The sequence below is a fragment of the Athene noctua genome, chromosome 1 (genome assembly GCF_965140245.1).
Source record: "Athene noctua chromosome 1, bAthNoc1.hap1.1, whole genome shotgun sequence".
Taxonomy (NCBI): Eukaryota; Metazoa; Chordata; class Aves; order Strigiformes; family Strigidae; genus Athene; species Athene noctua.
In genome coordinates, this window is record NC_134037.1 from 24,493,972 (window position 1) to 24,518,337 (window position 24,366).

Genomic DNA, 24,366 nt, shown 5'->3' on the forward strand with positions numbered 1-24,366 from the left:
AACAAAGGTTACCATTTTGTTGTGTATAACTTTCTTATTCTTTTTTGTTGAAGATGGGACGTGGAACACGGAACCTCAGAAGATAGTTAAACTGGGGGTTATGCCTGTTAGAAGTCTGCTTGTGATGGAGGAGACCATTTGGGCTGCATGTGGTGGACAAATTTTTATAATCAGCACTGTGACACATTCCATAGAGGTAAACACTTTTAAAAGCATTGCTCACATACCGTGCTACAAGGTATATAGTGGTGAAATTTTAAGCATTAAAATCTGTTTAAGAAGTCTCACAATTCAGGAAGCATATAATGAAATATGGTTTCAGTTCTGTTAAATTCCACTCTCTGTAGTTTGAAATTCTGCCATTTCGTTCTCTGCTGATGTCTCATTAGAACTAGGTTTGCTGCCATATACCCCCAGGTTTCCATAAGGTGCTTCGAACTTGTAGAGTATGTGGGGCAAGAGGTTTGCTTAAAAATGAGATCTGAGGAAGGGTAGCAAGGAAGTGCATGCCTATAGGAATTGCCCGTTAATTCTGGAAGACGATTTAATTAAGAGATGATGATTTCATAACATATTTCTTCAGAGTTTTGCTTCCCAGAGCATACAAAAATTTTCTTTGTGTAAGGACATTTTCCAATGAATAAACATGCTAACTCAGCTTTTCTGGAAGGAGAGAGAAGACTGTTAAGGAATCAAGCTAATATTTGTGACCACATTTTACAGAATGTGTTAAGCTCTCCATTCTGTCAAAATTGCAGCCTCCACCAAAAGAATGTCTTAGTAGTTTAAAGTTTGGAGTTGGTGAAACATTAGGAATTAAGCCTCTCCTCCAACCTACAATAGAGTTACACTGAGTTGCATGATGTTTACAGCCATGAAGTTCTTCCAAACAGGAGTCGTGATGAGCTCACAGCCGCCTCCTTTGTGTGCTTTGTTGCTGCTTTTTTGTTTCATTGATGATCGTGGTTTTTCCCAACAATTGTCTATTTGGTACAATTGATTCTGTGAGTCATTGTCATGGGTTCGCAGGGAAATAGCCAACATCCTAATTTTCTCTGTCTTTATCTGTGCTTTCTGGGTGACTTGTTTTGTCCAAGTAGATGCTCAGAATATATATTTTCCTACTTTGTTTTTCTTTAAGGCTTGTTTTCTTGATAGTTTGAATGGTATGATGAGGGAAGTGTTTTGGAAGAGTGATTTGGATAGATGCCTGAAATTTGTTAGCATCACTGCGGGGCAGGGTAGCCTCTGGGATACCTGGTTACTGTCCTACAGACTTTGATGATCAATCTCTGATTCTCTCAAAGAAATACACAGCAACAATAAGAGATCACAGCCAGAGTGTTGCTGTGTGAGGTTGGTTTCATACAACCAGATCTCTGTAAATAAGTTTGGCAATTCTGACCTGATTCTGTCAGAAATCTCTTCCTAAATCAGGTTGTATGGTGGAGTTTGGGCTATGCTGTGCTGGTTTGGCACAAGAGAACAAAAGCAGAGTTAGACAAATTTTGAGGATTAAAGAATGCATAAAGCTTACTTTATCAAAATGTAGTATAGCATAATGGATTGCAGTATTGAAAACAGAAGTTAAGAGATAAAATAGCAAATATTCTATCCATATCTCTCAGACATGGTAGTTCTATTTTTCAGTTATTACTACAGGTTTTCCTACAAAAGCTTCACGGAAGGATTCACTTCATTTCCAGAGTGCTTTGTAAACTAACATGTCCATTGTATTCATAGCTCAGATTGTTATAGATGCACTGACTTTTATACCTATAATTAATATACTGGGAAGGAATGCTGCAGCAAACAATGTATAAGAAATGGTGCAACTGGAAACAGTGCATATGAGTTAATAATGTTTTCTCGACACGGGTAGTTTTGTCAAGAACATGATGATTTTTTGTATGACTGGCTGAGGGTCATTATTCCGCACAGATATCCATACCATAGCATGTCATCTTCCTCCTAGAATTGTGAACAAATGATGGTTTTCTGTTGCCTCTTTAGTGGCCCTATGACACACACAAGTACTGACCTTGTTTTCATCATCTTACCAGACTAAACAGCTCACTAATATTTCCACTATTGCTACCTGCTTGGTCACCTGACTTGTTCTGATAACTTCCTGGGTTTATATTTCCAAGAGTGATCTGCTATGATGTGCATACTGTGTTCATGGGCAATATTGTTTCAATATTATATTATGCACGAGCCAATTTAGACTGTTTATAGGGAATATTTTAACAATATCAGCAGCTGAGTACATCTGAGCTATCTCTTACTGTGCAGGGCAGAGGCTTTGCAATATGAAGGGAAATAAAAGCAAGGAAGTATTTGCTCTCCCTATAATTCTCTTGTTGAGAGTTAGTAGTAATGATTTGACTCGAGATTTTTTGCATACTATTAATCTTTGCTCTATCAGCAGGAATCCAAGTGTTGCACAGGGCTCAGCTGTTATTTATATCACCATATAATTCAAATTACAGCTGCTTCTTTGTTGATTGCATTTTACTATCATGCATAGATATTGTATGCTCTGTCCCATATAAGTTATTTACAAAAGACTTGAGTAGTTTTTAAGGCCATATTTGTGCAAGCCCATGAGCATATTCAAGACCATGTTGCAAACTTTATGAGGCACTCCCTGCTTCATGGGTACCTCATATTTACCTGTCTGTGTATTTGCAAAGTACAAAGGATATTATCCGTGAAAACAATCTCATTCTATGCCTCCTTGCTTTTCTAAGATTCTTATTTAAGTTTTTTTTAGTAACTATTAGTAAATGAACAAGTTTGGCATCCTATGTATTGGGTTTGGATGTTGCTCTCTTTTCGTGATTCTTTTCCCCTTTGATATGGGTAACACTCAATTCACTTGTTTTAATGATATGTTCCTGCAGTAGAATGTTTTAGGAAATGTCTTTTATTGGCACAGTGCCCTAAATGGGCACAATGCCTCAAGCTTCTTGGCAAGGGACATGTGAAAAACTCTTCAATTGCTGTTATATATTAATTACACACTCTGATATTCTTTCTGTGAAGAAGAAATTTGTCCCCAGTCTTGACCCTAGATCTTACTGTTGTGTTGCTGTTTCATACAGACCTTGATTCCCATAGTGGTCTCCGTGCCTGTAAACCCTTATGCTCTGCAAAGGTGGTATGTGGGTTTAAAAACAGTGGTCACCAATTGAATGGCATTCCATCCTGGTTGTTTTGTCTTGTTTTTAAAACTTGACTAACTATACACCAGTTACTTTGAAATGTTAAGCTGAATAAACAAAAACAAAAATCCCTATACAGGAGTGTATTTTGCCTGAGTACTGTGACTTCTTTCAAGTAGTAAAAGTAATTTGTTTTACCTGTGGACAATGGTACCCATTATACATTTCTCATGAAGCTTGAGAAATCACAGTTCAGTTCTTGGCGCAGCTGTTTGGGGCAAGTGAGCACCCCGTCAAAAGAAAGGCTCCAGCTATGACCCGCACTGCTGAAACAATAGTGAGTTATGTTGGGCTACACTGCTGGGCAGGCAGGCTGCAGCATCCCAAATGTCTTCTGCAGCTCTTGTGTTGCTATAGAGTTTGAACGAGAGAGCCTGAGTGGGAGAAAAGCTGGGCTCTGAATAGAGAGGAATGTAGGTATGGAAGACAAAAGTAAAATGAATTTTTTTTTTTTTTTCTTTTTTTAACAAAGGGAGAAAGACATTTTTGTCCTTTTGTATCCGTATTTCTTGTTATGAGAAGAAAAAAGTAAAAGGCCAGCTATTGGTTTTCAGATAGACATGTTATTGAACCAGAGGTAAAAGCTATCCTCTATATGAAAACCTATGCATTTGTAAAAGAATGTACAGGTTTGGGGTATGTTCCTGCTCCATGTTAGAAAACCCTTTGAATGAGAAGAACAGTTCTTTTTACATGCTTCTTGTGGCATTGACAGTATTACAGTTTTACTTTAAATGTGTCTATGTGTTTCAGCAGACAGCTGTACAAATGGCAGGACAGAGTAAGTGGGAGTATAATGAGTTGGCTGGTAAAAATGGAATGTGACAAAAATGCATATGCAAGTTGTTTACAGTGGTACTAGAAGAATTGTCAGCTGTGGTCAGACCACTCCAGAGAAAATTTATTTCTTATAAATTGCTTCATTTTTCTTCTAATGTCAAACAGTGCAAGTTCCGGGTCAGGTTCACTTCAGTGGTCTTGGTTCTGTACCTGAGAAGTTTTCAAGAGTTAGGTTGTCATCAGTGTATGGATATATAAATCTGTAAACAAAAGTTACTATTTTTAAATCCTTTTTGCAGTGAAACATGCATGATGAGAATATCAAGAATTTTAGTCATGAGCTGTTTATGGCTTTGAAAGATGTTGTACATGGATGAATTCTATTGAATAAATCTTATGATTTTCAAATTATGTATATCATTTGGTAAAGAATAAATGGAGGTTACTTGAGGAAAGCAGTGAATATAAATGTGCCTTCCAGAGGTGCTTACCTTGCATTCTGCAGTGTTGTTATTCAAAGAGTCAAAAGGTAATACAGTAACATTCAAAAAGTGAACCACTGCCTAATAGTTGAAGAGAAACTTCTCTGTTCATTTATTAAAAACTGGACATTTGAAGAATAGTGTTAACAAATGAAAAGAAAAAAACTAATTTGCCTTATTTTTCCACAGTCAATTTCTCAGTGGAAAATACTAATTTATGGAATAATAAAGTATGAAAAGAAAATTAAGTGCCTACTAAGTATAATATCAAGAGTTACACTTTGTGAAAGCTTAAACTTCTATTCTTTATCTCAGATCTTATCCTGTTTCTTGAATTTAGATGGTAAAATTGAACCATATATCTATAACCATAATATATTAAAAACATAGCTATCTTAAGCTAAGAGCTTATCCTGAGAATCATGTAATTTTGATTTTGATGCAAAATGACCAAAATGTACCTCTTAATTGTAAGGCATGGAAAATTTAAGTGTACTTTTACAAGGGGGACTTTCGCATTTTTTTCTGACAATATAATTGAGAGTATACAATATGTAGTGGGAATATTAGAGCAGATATTTACTTCTATATCCCTCAGAGAGAGACTTGTTTCCAAGGAACAGTTTGTCATTTATTTAGACAAGGAAGTTTTATGTTTATCAGAATAGCGCTCTCTATTTGATAATAGCTGGCACAACATTAAAAGGCTGTGTTTAACTTCAGAGACAGTTTACTTACAAGACAAAACCGTAAAAAAAAATCCCTACTTCTTAATGATTAAAGAACTTTACTACAGCTTTATCCCGCATGTTAACAGGGACATATAGAGAGGTTTCGGCTTTCACGGAGCCCTGCAGAAGTTGTAACTGTAAAGGTATTAAGGAAAAAGATTTATCCTCAAAGTCTTTTATTACTTATCTTCAGAAGGAGGATTTTGGCCTTTCTAATGAGAAGCATCAATATTTTGAAGGACAGAAAAACAAAATAGCTAATCCTTGAGAAGTTCAGAAGTGTCTGAGTCAAAAATCAAGCCACAGTATCAAGGCTCACATTGTTATATAAGTAGTTGAGCAAATAATTGTGTATTTATATTCATAAACACTCTACTTTCTAAATATTGCTTTTTCCTTGATTCTGTTATCCTTGTTCTGAAAAGACCCCCTAACAAAACAAAAGAAAAATATTTTTTTATTGTTTAAAGAGGAATTCTGCTGTAGGTAAGTAACATATTAGGAAAAAAATCTGCCCACTTCCAGGAACTTCATTGGTGGTAGTTTTCCCAAAGGAGTATCAATAAAGAATTACAAAATCCTTTGAAGTCTGAGCTGTGGTGGGCTTGACAGACCCAACCATGCAATATGTTTAATAAATATATTATTGAAGTTACTGTGAATTTACTTTCATTAGGTAGAACTTTGGCTCAAGAGCTGAGAATCCTTCCATACTAATGATGTATTTTCAAAAAAAAGTAACAGGAAAATCAGCACATCATATGCAGCAGTCAGAACATATCCTGAGCAAAGCAGAGGAAGGCAGCTTTGCCCTTGACACAGCAGACAGATACAGTGCCTACACTGAAGAGCTGATGTGGCAGGTTAAAGGATGTTGTTCAGATGCATGTCCCCACAGAGTCCTTGTTTTTCTTACAGAGCCATTTTGAAGCCCATCAAGAGGAAGGGATGGTAATCTCTCACATGGCTGTTGCTGGAGTGGGAATCTGGATTGCCTTCACATCTGGATCTACGCTTCGCCTGTTCCACACTGAGACACTGAAACACCTCCAGGATATTAACATTGCCACACCTGTTCACAATATGTTGCCAGGTAGCTGAATCATATTGTATGATAACATTTTTGGTTTGTCTTTATCACTGGTGTTCTCCAGAGTGTTGTAGATTAGGCCAGAACCAGAAGGTCCATCTTGGACTTTGATAACTGTTTTGTGACTATTTGCTTTATTATATCACAGTCCGTTGCCTGCCCAGAAGACCAGTGTGTGCAGTGAGCTGGTGGTTGAGTAGCAGCTCTCCTCCTTAGAAGTTAAAATGTAATTATATAGATAAGCAAGTGGATTCTTCTGTTTAATTTTTTTTGTTGTTTTGGTGACAGTGAAGCAGTAGGACAATGCAGTCTCCCATGAAAATGTGTTTGCTTTGCAAAGTTTAGAATTTGCTTCTGGAGCTTAGTATCAAAGTACATGATGGAGTCAATTTGTTTAGGATCCAGACCAAAAAACGACTTGCTTAATTTTAGTTACATCAGTAGTCCCAGTGAACTCAGCTGAACCACTCATATGCTGCCATTACGAAGTTCAGTGTTTTACTGATTGGAGCTTTAATTTCTTTAATTAAAAAGTCTTGTAAGTAAAGATGGAACCAGTGATTGTTAGAATAAAGTTTAGCAGATCTTGAAGTGCTTTAAGACAGAGGCTGTTTAATCATCCTCAAATCATCAGTGTCACAGACAGTTGCACCGTCCTGTATCAGTTATGCAAGTGAGTGGCTAGGACCTCGGCATCAGCAAGCACATCAGGTGGAAGCTGTGGCAGTGCTACAAGAAGAGACAGACAGAAAAGGGATACTGGCATGGCTGAGCACGAGGTGTTCGTGAGGGGACAAATGTTCTTTCTGTCTCTCGCGCGAGCTTCTGCAGTTTTTATGGGCAATGTGTGCGCCAGCTTTATCGCTTCATTTCTAGCAGAAGTCAGTTCTTCCTGCACTGAGATGATGTTTATATTCTTACAAGAGTTAGCTATAAATCTTGCATCAAAAATGGTTTTCTTCTTCAGTCTCTGTTGTCTTATCAAGTTTTCTTTCAGATGATATTAGCTTTGCAATGAAGCTCTATTTTAACTTGTGTTCATTTATATCATGTTCTAGACAGGGTGTTTTTTACATGTGGTGTTTGACTGTAGCTCCAACACTGGACAGCAGCAAATCACATGCCTTTAAATAGGTCATTTGATTGAATTCATCACAGTTGCCCTAAGAACTCAAGATCACTTGTAAAAAGAAGATAAACTTTTAAAGATATTCTGCTGTTTATAGCGGCGGGAAAAAAGGGGGAAGTAGGGCCTCTGTTATACATATTTTCTGCATAGAAAAATCTTAAAAAATCTAGCTGTAATGTTCATTGCCATGGTAATAAAATTGCTGATGTAACATACCATCTTTTCTTGTAAAAGAGTTTTAGCTAATTATATCTCCTTGGTGTCATTCTTACCCACTTTAGTTCCTTTTTTTATCTTGGTGTCTTCACAAAAAACACGCTAGTGAATGGAAATGGAAATTAATTTCAGGAGTAGAACATTATTACAGCAAGTGTTCCAAGGGAAAATCCATTCTAAAAATGAAATGAATTTCAATTATTTAGCAGCAGCTCTTGGGCCTGTTTATATGATCCCAAAAATGCTGCAACAACAAGGTTAAAAGACAGAGGAGTAGGAGGTTTACATAATAAAGCAGCAATAAGGACCTTTTGGAACGAAAAGCAGCTGAAGCATAAATCAAGCTCTGTGTAGTATATACTGAGATTAAAAAAGAAAAAAAATTAAGTGAAACAGAAGAGTGAAATAGCTGTGTATTTAGAAAATATCCATAGCTCTGTATTTAGAAAATACCATTTGCCTTTACTGAAGATTTTTAGGACTTTTAGTTTTAAAGGAAACAGCTCTGTTAGTTTTCTGAAATCCATCAGGATCTCCTTAATATGCAAAAATAACAGATAAGTAAAAATTCAACTCGTATTGAAATGAGAAGAAATAGGTGTAAAAATGTTGCTAAGTGTCTTAAGAAGAGAGATTAAAAAGGCAAGATCTTGATATAACTTCAAAGAAGCTAGACTTCTTCTGCCAAAATTTTAGTAGGAACAACAATATGTAATATTGGCCTGGTAGCTACCTGGAGATGTCATCTGTCTCTTCGTTTAAAGCAATGTAAATGAGGGGAATGTCACTTCATGAAGTTAATGAAAATATTTTGTTGTTATACTGCAGAAGTAAAAGAAAAATTTACTGTCATGGTCAGGAATGGATACTGTGAGTTACAGTGCTGTATTTAAAGGATAGCTGTAGTAACTAATTAAGATAAAGGAGTAGATGTTTCTCATAACCTTCGTAATCAATTCTCATAGCATTAGATTTTCCCAATTTTGTTCTTAGGAGAAGATGACTTTACCACTGTCTGCTTTCCTTGTTGTAAAGGATGTGCCTCATTTGCTTTGAGGAAGACAACCCTGCAAGCACAACACAGAGGACAGAATCAGAAGGAATGAAGTGTAAGGGAAATGGCACAGGAGATGATTGTTCTTACGATTCAGCAAAGTTTAGTGATGTAAAAAAGTAGACCTTGTCTGGTAGAATATTTTATCTGCTGGATGGAACTTTTTAAATCTGTGGCAGTCTACTTATGAGAATGGAGCTGGGACGGCTCTTGCTTTCTGGTGTTATGAGAAGTTTGTGTGTAGGAATGCAGGACTGAAAATTAAACCAGGGTCGTGGAGGCAACCATGGGATATACATTTAGTCCAGAGTGGTCCTCAGTACCTTTACTTCACTCATCACCAGAACTACTTCTTATTAATGTATAACAAGCTTGTGTTCTGTAGCAAAACATGAATAAACCATAAATGCCATGTGAGAAAGGAAGAGAATGGTTGAGAGGAAGAGCATCATCATTGTTATAGGTCCAGGTAACTATTTAATTTCACTGTCTAGAAAATCGCAGTACAGCTGGATTACTTTGAAGAGACCCAAGCACAACTCTGTTAGCGGAGCAGAGGGCATACTGAGCAGCAGAAAAAAGAAGAAAAAAGCTATTAACATTTGAAGACAAATATAAACAATTCACTAGTGCAATGTACTTCATTTGTAGAGAAAGCTTATGCTTAGCATTTGTGATCTGTAGTTGAAATCTCAACGAAGGCAGCTTTTCTCCAGCCTTTATCTCGGCTCGCACCAAAAAAAAATCATACTGTACATTAATAGATAGTCCACTTGCTTTTTCGTAGTCACATTCAATGTTTAATTATTCAAGAGTATCCTTAAACATGTTTTTCCTTTCAGTTGTAAAATAGTTTGTCCTTTTAAAGAGATTACTGTGACCTTGATACATGTAATTTCATTGCTTATATGGACCATGGCACGTTATCTGTTTAACAAAGGGATGGTTTCTGCTTAAGTTGCTGTATTCTGTTTATATCCATATATCCTGTAATGGCATGTGTGTTTCCTGGAAACAGATGAGAAAAGCAAAGTTTTAAAAAAAAAAAAAAAAAAAAGTATCATTTCCTCTCTGTGCAAAACAAACTATAATTTGAGGCTTACAGCTTTCTTTTGTGTCTACCCCACCAAGTGTCAAACCATAAAATGCAGGGGGTTTTATGATTTTATTGGTGGGAAATGATAAACAGATTGGGGGACACTTTAGGTCAGCCCAATAGATCTGTCGACTGGGGTTGTTTTTATGTAGTAAGGGCAGCATGGTCATGTAAGAGGGTATATACCAGTATGCCCTTGCACCTACCTGCGATTGACTTCAGAAAATCTATTTGGGAACATGTGAGGATTTACCCAGGTCTGGTGGTCATTGTAACTCAGACCTGAGAAAGGTGAATATGGTGCAGAACATAGGCAATAAAGCCATTTGTCCATGTATAAGCTTAATTGCTGTCTTCAGTTCTTCATAAAGTCAAGATCTTGGTCAGATAATTTTACAGGTTTTAACAGTTCTGTATGAATTGGGACAGTGTGACTTAAAAGTTGTCATTTAAAGATGAGTGATTGGTTTTGACATTTATGTTTATAATTTTCCCTTCTTATTTATTTCTGTGCTTACTGTGTAACGCATTCTAGAAAATTGGTTTTACTTTTTTTTCCTCTAAATTTGAAATATATTACAATAAAAAGTTACAAAATAACAAATAAAAGTATGATTTCAAACCTTGGCTAGCAGATAACAATATTTTAAATTAGTGTTTTAATTGTTTTTTTTTAAATCTATATATAACTTTTTAAGTTGTTGTTACATGCTATTTCAAAGTATATTTTCAGATGCACATGATTCCTGCTTTTCCAAGATTTCAAAGCAATAGATTGTCGGTTTGGTCTCACTATAGATGGTTCATGCTTAAGGTTGTTGCTCAGTGTTTAATATTCTAAGTTGCTGGCTGATAATTTGCTGTTTTCACCGATGGAAACAGTAATGCATATTACCAGTAAAAATTACTGGTTAGAAGTTGCTTCAGGGTTGGAGTATGAAATCATCCGTGTTATTTTACCTTTGAAGTGCTTAAAAAAATCATTAAAGTTCTATTGTCTAAAAATGTGTCTTGCTTCTGCAAGGGGTTTGAGAGGCAAAAGTACAATTGGAGGTTTTGATCATTTTAAAAGTTTAAAAATTGTACTTAAGTATTTCTGTTTGTAAAACAAGTTTTAACTGAAATGGACTAAGATTACAGTAACCTGCAGTTACTTTGCACTTGCTGTGGCACTGGCTGTGGGAGAGGATTTGTGTGTCATAACTTGAATGAGCCTGAGCTCTAAATCCCAAAACCTATGTTTTGAAAGCTAATACACAGAGGTGTTTGTGCATCACCATTTGAACTTCTTTTGTGCTGAAGGAGTGCCTTTGTGTGCTTTGTTTTGGAAACTAAAGTAATCCCATTAATGTCTCAAAAACCCAAACCAAACAAACAAAAAAAAAAAAACAACGCACCAAAACACAGCCAACCAACCAACCAACAAAAAAATCAAAAGAGCCAACTCCAAGCTTCAAAAGGCTTCTAATTTATCTATAGGCATAGACCATTCACGCTTATCTAGCTGAAGAGGGATGATGCAGTCCTACCAGCATAAACACCTATAGTTTATGGAAAACAATATCGGTGTCTCTGAAGGGTCTGCATGAGTAGATTGAGCCTCTTCACCTTACTCATGCTCGTTACCCCTGCTGAGGGTGACCTAATCATCAAACCTTTAGGGTATTCTAGAATGTGCTTTTGGGTAGAGAGAGTTGGGATTCCAGCTCTGGCCCTACATGTACCTTGTACCACACACCATTGCTGGGTTAATGCTTTGGTTTTGTAAAGCTCTGTGAGGAAAGACTTGAACTGTGGTCCGCCTCCTGCTTTCCAGTTGAGTGCTTTGGGCTACAGCCAAGCTGCTCCTTCCCTGCTTTATCACTGGCTCTGTGATTCATGTATTTGTGGATGTACATTGGCTCAGCTTCAAGGGATGAGCTGGAAAATGCATTCATTTGTGTTATACCATAATTAAGGTCCTTTTCCAAAGTGTGGGACATAGGGGTTCATCCAGATTATATCAGATGTGGAATCCAAATTCCCTACTTACTGATGAAGTGATTAACAACTTCAGAGCTGTGATGAAGATGGCAATGAGTGCTCTCTTGTATGTAAAGTTAATCATGCATCCAAGAACATGTAGGTTTTGAACCCAGAGGATTCCAGCAAGGTTTAAATGCTCCTCCACGTAAGCTTGAGCCATGACAAGAGTTTGGGCAAGCCTTAGTTTCCATTTCTGAAACTTGTCAATGCCATCTGAAACTGAATCAGTTTCATCTGAACTGAATCAAACCTATTTAGTAAGCACTGAAAGCAAAACTGACTTTGTTTTCATTAGAAAAATAACAATCCGATAAATAATACGTTGTAGAAAATAATAGAATAATTTTGATTGGAAATTACTCTGGAGGTCATCTTGTCCATCTTTCCTGAAGCAGACCTGATTAAATCTGGTTGTTCAAGGACTTGTCCAGCCAAATTTTTAATATCTTTGAATTCCATAACCTCTCTGAGAAACCTCTTGCAGTGTTTGACCACCGTTACGATGAAGAAGCTTTTCCCACTTCCAATGCAAATTTCCCATGTTCCAGATTTGATCCGTTGTGTCTCAGCCTATCTCTGTGCATATCTGAAGAGAGTCTGACTCTGTCTTCTCTGCACCCTCGAGGGTGGGTGAAGACAGCACTTCTTTTAACCTTTCTTTGTACGCTATCTGATCATCTTGGTCACCTTCCATTGGACTTGTTCCAGTATGCCAATGCCATTCTTGTACGAGGGGACCCAAACTCAGACAGCGGGACACAGCACTTCTGATACAGTTTCACAGAATAGAAACTAGGAGAAAAAGGTAGTCACGAACAGGTTTGAGTCTTGAGTATAGTGTGTTATGGCAATACATTATTGAGCATTGTGAAGTGAAATGCCTTTCAGTTTTACTACTGAGAATATGCAAACATAGACGATTTGTAAAAGCCTATTTGTGAAGATAATCTATGTCTACTTTTACTTACTGTGGTTTAGAGATTTAGGACAGAATGTTTCAGAAGTTCAGTAGTATTTAAATTGTCATGTATGTAAAGTTTAATACCACAGTCCACCAAAATATTTGCCTTTGCAATGAATGCTTTGCTGAATGTGAAGATACAGCTGATTGTGTTCGCCTGAAGTTACTTTGATCTAGGCAGATCATCACTTGTAAGTAATGAAGCACTTCCTGAACTTTGCAGGGCAGCAGCGTGTTTCTGTGACCAGCCTCCTGGTGTGTCATGGTTTATTGCTGGTTGGAACAAACCTGGGTATAATAGTAGCGTTACCAGTGCCACGCTTGCAGGGGATTCCCAAAGTAACTGGTGAGTGAAATTTTTCAAACAGATCAAGTACAATGGTTTTATACTTAAGATTTCATTTATCTTCTGTCAGTAGTTTAAGTGAACCTGCCAAATTATCTGTATTGTTTAGACATATATCAGAGCTTTGTAATGAAATCATATTTGTTGTTCTTCCTGAGCTTTACAGTATATCCAGATACTTGTCTAGTTTTGTCTCAGTCATTTGAGTTGGGACAACTGTTTTTCTTTAGGGTGTAAGAATAGGATAGGCATTAATCCTGTTGAAATACAGTCAAATATATGGGGATGAGAAAAGAATGCAAACAATCTTTCTTCCAGGTTTAGGGAAAATAGATGCATTAGGTTTAGAGACATAGATACCTAAAATCTAATATGTTGTCTGACTGGTTATTCAGTAAATTGGTTTTGTGCCCTTTCTCTCCAAATGCAAATACTCTTGGAATGCGCAAGAGTATATATTTAATTTCTTTTATAATCAAGATTTTTGCATTTTGGAGAAATGTATTTATTGAGTTACTTTCATACTACCCCATTTGAAGTACAAATGCCTGAATGCTGCTGTATCACTTTGCAAATGTTTAAGCTACTAGCAGAAACAAGATTTTAAAAATGTGTTTAATAGGGGCTTTGCCATGCTATGTTTTGGGTTCAGAATTCTGCTCAAGCTTCTGCACAGTGGAGGGAAGCTGGCAGATTTTATGAGGCAAGCTGTTTGCAACTTCCTTCAGGGGGAAAAAAAAAGCTTATGTAACTGCAAAATGAAAGCGAAATCCTCTGTATTCAGCAAAATATGCAGCAGTAATCCAGTATGATGCAGGGTAAATGCTTCTTAAAAATGTGGAACCTGTGATAGGTGAAAATAAATGCAATGCAAAAAAATCTCTCGTAGCAGAATCAAAAAATCTCTCATGTTATGCTTCCATTTTCTGTTTTGATTTTTGTAGTTTGTCGTCTGTATGTTCTTGCATTTATTCTGTGTCAAGATTTGTCAGATTTCACAGATTTATCAACATTACATTTAGAGATTTATTTTTATAGTCTTTAATCCCTGTATTTGGAGTTTGAACTGAGAAATTGTGACTTCTTCCAGTCGTGCTTCCAATAGTGATAATTCATCTTTATATCATTGCACTTTCTACAAAAGTGTTTTATTATAACCTGGAATGCATGAGGGAGTTAGGGATGGACAGAGTGATTTGTAGGGTTATGAAATTTTCCCCTTGATAACCTAGCTCTTTTCCATATTGTAGCTGATTTTGCAGAATCCTACTCTCTTTTTTTTTCTCTTCTTTTTTGCTGTAAAAGCCTCATATACTGATACTGTTATAGCTTCTGAATTTGGCTGTATGCAGTTTGGTTTTCATACATTCTAATGATTTGCACAGTGTATATCTTCCTTGTACTGCCAACATCACAGGATTTAAGTACGTCTAAAAAAATAAAAAAAGTAATAATTGTTCAGTCATTTCCTTATGATTCTGCCATGGTAACTACACAACCATTCAGAAGGATGAGTTTTAGTTCCTGCTGTATAGTGTGGAGAGGTGTGTTACAATTAAACAGATGTTCTTATGCTGTTTTGGAGAGGTACAGAGGTGAAATAGGATTCGTTGAACACCACATATTTCGTTTGTGGATTACTGGAGAAAACTCACAGTGTTTACATTCGTGTTAATGCCAATAAAAAGAAGTTAGCGGCATTTCTGTGCTCTTGCTGTTGTGAGAACAGAGCACAAAAGTAAGTCAACTAAAATTCATAATGCCATGTTTCAGCTGATTTATTAGTACAGTCCTGAAACTTGTGGTACAATAGATTTTTTTTTTTGGTATATTTTTTTCTGTAAATTGTGTACACACAGAGTGAAAGACAGACTGGATGCATGTAATAGGGTTTTAAGAGTTATGCTTTTCTGAGCAAATTTCATGAACTAATTATGGTAGAACACTGGTAAAATAAATAGAGTTCTTTAATTGTCTTTTCCTGTTGGTTCCAGGAAGAGGAATGGTGTCATATCATGCACACAATGGCCCAGTCAAGTTTCTTGTAATGGCTACATCTATAAGCAAGAAGAACAGAAACAAATTGAGGAACAGCCTGCCTCCTGGCTCAGAACCGAAAGATGATGACCAAAAGAACATTCTGCACAGTGAAAGACCAGGCTCTTCACTTGGTAACACCCATGAGGCTGCAGTTTGGCTGGGGGATTCAATAGGATCCATTGCACAAAAAAGTGACTTGTCGTCATCTTCTGGTTCCCTTACTTTGTCTCATGGATCAAGTTCCCTAGAACATAGGCCAGAGGACAGTAACATTTATGAGCTTTTGAAGGATCAGAATATCTCATTTAAAAGCAAAAAACAGAGATCCAGAAAAATGAAAGCAAGTTCAGTATTAGTCATTTCTGGTGGCCAAGGACACAGAAGAGTGAACAAGAAGACCAAGCAGCAGCGGCAAGATGAACTAGTTTCTTCAGTGATGGTCTGGCAAATCCCACTATTAAATATCTAGCTGAACTAAATCCAAGATACTTTCTGCTATTAAAAAAGTCTGATATCCTTTTACAGCAAATGCAGCTTAGGACCCAAATGGATAGGCTGTATACACCTGGGAACAATTTCAGTAGGCTTTGATCACAGGATTAAGGGTTGCATGACAGTCTTCACATACTAAAAACATTCTGCAGTGTTAGGGTGTTGAAAAATGTTTAGCCCTTGATGCTGTTCTTGATACTTAGAACAAAAAAGATCTGTTAGACACTTTTACATGGTTTTAAAATATCTATTTTATTTATATTTACATTTATAAATACCATAATTATGTTCTATAGCACTTAGGGAAGGCAGGAAACACATGCCATGTCTCATGCTGGTTTTTGCTTATGTAAATCAGCTGTTGTTTCTTTTTCCAAAGTGACATATTGCATGGACTGTAGATTTTTACAAATTAGCAAATATTTTTAAACAATAAATAGTCTAATGTAAGTTAATTTGGTAATCACTACAATAGTTTGTAACATCATTCCACAAGTCAGAGTTTGGTCTGGATAAAAGCAGTTATATTAATTGAGGGGTATTTGTTTATTTCAACATAGAAACTAGATTTTATTATTATTTCTAATGCTCAGTATTGTTAAAAATGTTGTAGTAAAAAAGCGTATTAATTTTCTTGGTAGGTGCAATGTGTCTGTGACTTGCCTTCTTTATACAGAGAAAGTTGGAAAGACGCTATGGCTTAGGGCAAATAGAAAATACAGATACAGAACAGCTGCGCATGGCAGTGCTGCTGACACATTCTACCCCTAGCAACTCATTATCAAAGCTAGACATGGACTATGCCATTTTTAAGGAGGCACATCCAGTAAATTACTAACGAAATTATTAATTAAACCATTAATTGGGAAGAAATATACTAATATTGGAATATCTGTAGGAAATGCAGGTAATCGCTGTGGGTATAGGTCCTACATGAGTTGATTTGTGCTATGTCCTTAGGCAAACACCTATCAAGTAATGTCACAGCACAACAGCAACAGCAGAGATATGGTCATATCTGAGTGGCGATCACCTCTTTTCACCCAGAGTTTCAGCAAAGCATGATCATGTAAATGGGTATTGTGAAAACAGCACGCACAGCTTCATTCACTCATTTGGGCAAGTGGTTGCTTTGATAGTGTTAGAGGGCTGAATTCTAAAGGAGACCTAATCACTGTTTCTTAATGAATAGATGTATTTTCAGAGGAAATTTTGAATTTGGGATTCCTACTGAAATAGCTTTTTTGCACTAGCCTCTGAACATGTGAAATACAAGACAAAGCTTTTAGCTCAGAAAGATATTGCCAAAAACATAACACCTTGAATGGAATCACTGAGAACATCCTTTTCCTTTGTCAGTAGATTGTAAGATACAGAGAAATTAGAATGATTAAGTTTCAGCTGAATATGTTAAGAACCTCTGCTATTGTCCATCAGTGCAGTAAAATGAAAATTAAATGTATCTGAAGCAGAACATTTGTCAGGTGTATGCATTGACTTAGAATCAAGTAAAACTTTTGGCTACTTTGGTACCATTACTACCCCAGTAATGTGGTGGTTTGCCCTGAAATTATTTCTGCTACTTCTAATATGAACTCCTTTATTCCACCATGTTCTATTTCAATCTGCCTAGTTTAAATCAACATCAGCCATAACTACAGTGTTTCCCAGCACATGACATTTCAAGGGAAACAGTACTAGAGACCGGATTATTTTGTTTGATACAAGATGCAGGTTGGTTTTTTTTTTTTTTTCAAAATAGTAGGGTTTTTTTAAAATGTTGCTGAAATTTATTTCTCTTTATTTTGCAGCAGGTTTGTGTATCTCTTAAATTCTCAGTCTGTCTGTTCTGAAAAGCAAACCTGTATCAAGGTGACCCCAAAAATGGTGAGTGGGTTGACTTACCAAGTTTGACAGAGCACCAGAGTAATGTCAGGTCTTCCCTGCCACCTGACACCAAGAACGCGGGACAGGGAATGCCAGTGCAGCAGTCTTTGCCTGCTGGGTGGCACCAAAACAGGTATTTCAGAAATCAGATACGCATCCTGATATCTTTTCAGAGGTTTTGCCCACATCCTACATCCTGATCAGAAAAGAATTCTTGAGCCCTAATAGCATGGACTTCAGTGAGTCACAAAGGACACTTGTTACAGATGGGATTGTAGGTGTAGGTCTTCATTACTGTTTTGTGCTTTTATTCTGTGTCTTTCACCGTGTATCTTGCAACTCTAGTTGGGTGTTGTCAGTGTTGGCATGGGCTTAGTATTGGCATGAGTCCTAATTTAAACAAAAAAAAAAAAAAAAGCAGAGTGCCTCTAAGCCAGGAAGCTGGCAACATTTTCCCAAACTTTTCCTCTTCTCCCTGGCCTACTGCCTAGGCTTACCTGGCTTGAGGGATCATGGCCAGTTGCATCTTCTACACTCTTCCATAGCTATGGCCCTGGGAGCTGCTCTTTGCCCACTGTGTGGAAGTACTACATTGTACAGTTTGATGTATGTATATTGAAAATCAAGTTAAAAGATTCTTCTGTGTATAAAGCATATATAATCTAATATCCATTTGCTACACTGCAGTAAAAAGACCACAGGTTTTATTCTGCATGCTCCTTGGATGTGGGATTCCATGTACATGCCTTTGGGACTGGAAGATCACATCCACTCTATCATGGATCTTTATCAGTAGCAGAGTAAGCAGAGTCCACCAGACCTTCAACTGGAAATCCATGCATGGCGTTATTACAGGATCTGCTAGCAGTAATGCATGAGAATTTTAAAGTGAAATTCATCCTATCTTCCAGCTGAAATGTAATTCTCTTCATTTTTTTTTCCAATAAAACAGTAGAAAGTACAGATCTGGTTTTCTGAAAGTACATTGGAGTTTTGCCAGTGACTTCAGTAAGAACAGAAGTGGGTCCCTCATTTACATTATACTGTTTTGAAAATACGTGTTTATCTTACTAAGTTGTAAATCAGAAGAGAAGCTGTATGTCTGTCTTTAAAAATACACATTGTCATGAACTAGATGTTTAGTAACTAACTGAGCACAAGATGCAATGTTTGTTTTCTGATATGCAGCTAACTGATATTATCTTACTATGAAAACAGGCAGGAACCAAAGTTTCTCTTACAGCTGGCAAGTAGTCTTTATAGCTGTTGTAGACTGTGCTGCTAGGTAGGTTGGATTTTGCGTTCTGATACGGCTTTTCTAGATTAATAGAAGTTACAGAAAATATTAGGAAAAGAAAGAAGCAAGTGTAACCACTATGCTTTATTCTATCTATGTTTTCTAACACATAGTAGTGTCTTTTATAACATGAGCCATAAAACTTGTGTATTTATGTTCAAAGTATAAACTGAGAAAAATGTTTAATAAAAAATGTGATAAAAATTAACTTCAGAAGTACATTTCTTGTGTTGTCATTTTAACTATAAGGCTAGAATTCGTGGCATGCACTAGTGAATAACAACGGACTCATGGAAGGGAAATTATATGTGACTAGGACCACAAAGATGTATAATTTTTTTTAGTTTTATAGTTTCTAAAATTTAAACACCAACAAATGCGATTTCAGAAAATGATGCAGTCTCATACAGTAATTTTGATCCCCATAACAATGGACCCAGAGAGTGTCCAAGCAGTAAAATTTCTACTATGCTGTCTACATGGAATATACATTAGCACTTGGGCAGCATGCGTGATGTGTAAAAATGAGAAGCATTAATATTCAAAATTAGTATTGCAGAGCAAAAGCATTAACAAATGCAATTAATTTTCAGTGGCTAACTGGCAATTTGTTTTAATTAATCTGCCCTAAAGGATATATACAGAATCCCATGATTGTGTTTAAATACGGAGACTTGTATTTATCAGACTCAGTAATAACCTTTTTATGTGTACCTGCGCTATTACAAATAAACAAGAAGAGTTACTGAGAACCGATTGGTTGCTAGTAAAGCCTACCTTTTATATCACATCTCTTTTTGATTCTGGAAATCATCAAGCCACATGAGTGCAGGATATTGTACATTTGCACACCTGAAGACAGATTCTGTCCCAGTGGGAATTTACAAGTCATTACTTACGGGTGTGTGGCTGAGGGCCAAAAATCGGTTACTGCCTTTTTGAGAGAGGACTGAATATTCGGAAGGGTTTCCTCAACGGTGAGTCAGTGCTTAAACTTCACTGTTCCTCTCTCTTCTGTCCTATTTAACTTTCTTGCCACATACAGACAAATTAGTTTTTGTAAAATGCATTTGGGGGCGAGAAAAATTGTGGTTTGAAAGGTGCAACTATAAGGGGCAGTTCTGTAAGGGTTAATCCATACTGCAATGAGTGATATCATGGAGTTGATACAGTATTTTTAGTTTGCTTCATATCTTCTTAGTAATAATATTACTTCACATAATAATAGGTCTGTTAAGAAGGCAGATTAGTATCATCCGTAGCTAGGAAGAAACTGAGTTGGTGTTTGCCTGACTTGAAGCCACATGCTGAGTCTGTAAAAGCACACAGATTAATGCCATCGCTGCTTTCGAAGCCCATGATTAGCCCTTTAAACTGCCTCGTCCTTGCAGGCATCCTGTACATGTGGCTGTTGAAACTGCCTGCTAGTGAACAGGCCAGCACTAGGGCAGCAACCTGAGTGATCAGAGTAGGCAGTTCTCTGGGACTGCGCCTGGCCCGGGCTGCTCCCATCAGACAGCACTGACAAGGCCACTTAGCTGGGGTATTTTGGGGACTGATTAATACATGGCTGTAAACTGTGTGGTGCCAGTTGCAGAATAGGCTCTCTACCTCTGGTTTCTTGACACTGATGTAGCCTAATGTATCCATACAACCTACTTCACATGGGATGGTTGCTTAGTATTCTGTGGCTTGAAGCCAGTCTCCTACAGTCAGGAGATAGAAATATGTACTAGCATAGACTTGACACCTACCATACAGGTATCAGTGGCTGGTGCAAGGAATCTCATCGTTACTTTGTGATGGTTCATCAGCTGCTTGTATCAGGCCACAGTTCAAGCTTCTGGTTTACTTCCTTCCCCTTCCTGAGTTAGGGGTTTTATAGCTGTACGTAGAACCTACATTCCATTTCCTCACAAATGCAGCATGCACACTGCTAGATCTGCTATTTGATTTGAGAAATCTAGCTCCAAAATTTTTGGAATTAGTTGATTTGCTGCTGCCTCATACTTGTGCTTACTTGATCATAGCATTTTCCTTGAAGGCATGCCTGGCTTCCAAACTGCCAGAAACACTCTTCAGCTCCTAAAACAAAGAATCAAAATAGCAACACTGAAACAGCTTCAGATGAAAGGATCTGAACATTTCCTAGGCAAATGAAGATTTAGTGTCTGACTCCATTTGAAATGCAACAATGTTGATGTATGACCAAAAGCACTTCAGGTGCTTTGGCCAAGCTCCATAAACCACATTATAAAGGCAGTTAGTCTTTCACAGCACGACCTTCAGAGGTGTTCAAAGGGAATTTTTTTTCCTCCAGCAAAACAGGCTTTGACAGCAGAACTGCAAGTTCTCCTGTTGTGCATATTGTTACACTCCAGGGATAATCACAATTACTATTGTGTGTCCCAACCTGGAAGATGAGCCAGAACACCTAGGATTAAAATGACACACCTTGGGGGGAGATGAAATCATTGTAAGAATTGACTGGAAATCCAGTTTAAGAAGTATTTTGACACTGCAAGATTCAGGTGAGCCTCCAGCAGAGTCTTCTGAAGCACTGGAGTACCTGATTTCCACTGAAATCTGGGTATTTATATGCCCAAATGCAGATAATGACAAAGGTTTAAAATTCAAGAAACCAGATACAGCTTAGCTACAGAGTTAGAGAATTTTCATTTTTTGCCTTCTATTATTCCACACTGGAGAGAAATTCTGTGGGTTTCACCTTGAGCATCAGAGTCACCTTGAATGTTGGCACAAAAAATGTATTAACTCAGGCCTTCCAAATCAAATTGTAAAAGTTGTTTCCTGTGGGCTTTTCTGGTTTGTTTGTTCTGTGTGCATTTCAGGTTGCAGAAGATGCCTTTCAGACTACGCCAAATGCTTTTGTAATGTTCCCTTTCTAATTTTTTTTTTTTTTTTTTTTTTTTTTTTCTGGAGAGTTGTGTAGCACAGACTGTGTGCATTAATGAGGAGGTTTACCCCTAGTTCAGCCAAGATTTGTAAATGCAACAACTCTTCTGCAGTGTTGCTCAGAGCAGTCTGTGATGCTCTTAATCCCAATCACAAGCAACTGACACCATCAGTTAACTTAAGCTGCATCTACACTACTGAACTCAAGAGCACTTCAACGTTACTAACACACATGCTGGGGCTGTATCAGGTGGGATCCAAGTGCCTGTCCCTTCCCTGCACAAACCCTACTGTCCAGGCAAGCAAAGCTGGTTATAGCCTACACCTATACATGATGACGTTTCATTGATATACTAATATTTTGGGAGAAATGTACCAATCACAAGGTATTTTATTCACAAACTATAGTCATAGATGCATGTTTATGAGACAGGTGCTGGGACAATACATGGCTGATTATGGCTGGGAAGAAATGTTGACTGGATAATCTTGGAGCACCGTAAAGAACAAGGGTAGGCTTTCATTCTCTCTTTCAAATTATTTGGGGTTTTATTGTCCTTTTAGTGAATTAGGAGATGATGTACACATTTTCTCAATTGTTCATCTAAGTAAATGCTGTGTGTTTCCCTTTTAACCTTACCAAATGCTTTCAGCTTCATTAAAAGCTGTTCTACCTGTTCAGAGCATTGTTTCAGGTGGTAAAAATCTGCACTAATACAGTCTCTTATCACGCTGTTTTTATTTTTTCTTAAATTAAAACCAGTATTGATCGGTCTGCAGTGCATAGCAGTATGCAACCCAACACTGAGGAAATCTTTATGATCTGTTTCTCCTTATGACTACTACCACTCTATCTGCTACAAGATGATAACCCTCCCGATACAACCAGCCCTTTTCTTTCAATTCTACTATTTGGGTGTGTTAGAGGGATGTCTGAAAGCTAAAATGCAAAGGCAGATCAGCTTGGGTCACCATCAGACATATACAATGTATCCTGTGCAACATGCCTACAGCATGAATGGTTTTTATATTGCAAATATACAAAAGGTATTTTAGGCATCTTTGGCTGCTCAGCAGAAATACAGTAAGCATTTTGTCTGCGCCAGCAATAGCATCAAACCAATCCTTGAGGCCATTGTGTTATAATACCAAGAAGCATTTCACACAGGAGTGTTCAGCTGTCAAACATGGGCTGAGCAAAAGGAGTCAGGTTTTCTTTTCGGTTTTCTTTTGTTTTTACATTTTGGTTTCTGGCCATGAAGCAGATCTCAGGGTAGTGCAGGGACCACTGACATCAGCTACTGCTACTATGTATCTGATACTCCACTATGCACAGGCGGAATCCTACTGAGTTTCACCCATGCCAGACCTAGAATTTTGATGCTGCAATGTTTATTTTTCCAAGACATCCTTGTGCCAGTCTAAAACACGAAAGAATAGCCTACCAACAGCTTTGCATCTGCAGAGGCTGGTAGCAAGTCTAGACTGTGTAGACATACCAATCCTACCTAGTGTGCCAGACATGTGCCCTCAGTGTAAAGCACTCAGTGAGGGCTGCAAAGGCCCCCTAATTAGCTGGGAAAATTATTGAGCATGGACCCCTGCTCAGCTCCGTGCTGCCATCAGTACACTACCTGCAGGATTCTACCTTGCTTACTTGTAAAAGCTAGCCTGAGTACAACTGTGTGAGCTACACTGAGCCCGTTATCTAGGGAGGTTTAAAGCCTCTTGGTCCATAGGATATAGATTATTTCATCTGGGTAAAATAACAGTTTTGTTAAATGATTCCTAACCTCCTTAAATGAGAAATTCTGTAGCTTCACTGGCCAAGAATCACACCCCCCCCCCCCCCCCCCCCGAGACTGAGACGATTCATTTTTGATGTGATCCGCTGGTTAATTTTACTGAGGAACAGTGCATTTGCTCTAGCTACCAGGGTAACCCAGTCCTGCATGACAGCCTGAGAGCTGGGAATCGCAGCAATGCAGCTGCTACTGCAGCCAGTGGGAGAAAGAAAAGAAATGCAGCACCTCTCCCAGGAAGAGCAGCGCCCTGATAAGCTCTGAGCGAATGTACGGCTCTCTGAATTGGGACACCATTTCGTGGCACTCAGCTCTAGTGCCCATCTCTGCACTACAGATGTCACAGTCTGATGTAGTCTAGGAAGAAGAAATTGAAAATCTTTTGTTTTGTCTGATGTGGATTTAAACAGACAGAAAGGTGTATAAGATGTTTCTTCATCTAGATTTTTTTTTTTTTTTTTAACCAGAGGAACATCTGATACAATTCTTTTGTTCCAAACTGCATTCCCTTTTTACTATTGAGCACTGCTGCTGGTGTATGAGAGACAGAGAGGATGGGCTGTATGTCCAGAAGGAAGTCTGCTGTATGTGACCAGGCAGGAATTAGCTAAGGTTACTGGGACAGAGCAGAGCAAACACATAACTCCCTGCCTCTACTCACCTTACTGTGCTCACCACTCTACTGTTGTTGCTTCAGAATAATTGCCCCTTGAAGTTCAACACAGGTATGTCAGTGAGTCCTGGTGGCCATCAGCAGCAGTTAGAAGCAATCAGTCCCTCTGAATATTTTTCATG

The 24,366-nt window shown here is 37.7% G+C and overlaps 1 protein-coding gene across 2 annotated transcripts in view; it reads left to right on the forward strand.

Moving 5' to 3' along the window:
- Window positions 1-19,052, forward strand: part of ARHGEF10 (Rho guanine nucleotide exchange factor 10) — a 115,667-nt gene extending 96,615 nt beyond the window's left edge. For both annotated transcript variants that reach the window (XM_074895724.1, XM_074895725.1), the window contains 4 exons: window positions 54-196; window positions 6,139-6,313; window positions 13,015-13,137; window positions 15,132-19,052. In XM_074895724.1, coding sequence (XP_074751825.1) covers window positions 54-196; window positions 6,139-6,313; window positions 13,015-13,137; window positions 15,132-15,646 — 956 coding nt within the window. In that variant the 3' untranslated portion in view covers window positions 15,647-19,052. The remainder of the gene's footprint in view (window positions 1-53; window positions 197-6,138; window positions 6,314-13,014; window positions 13,138-15,131) is intronic.
- Window positions 19,053-24,366: the final 5,314 nt, after the last annotated feature.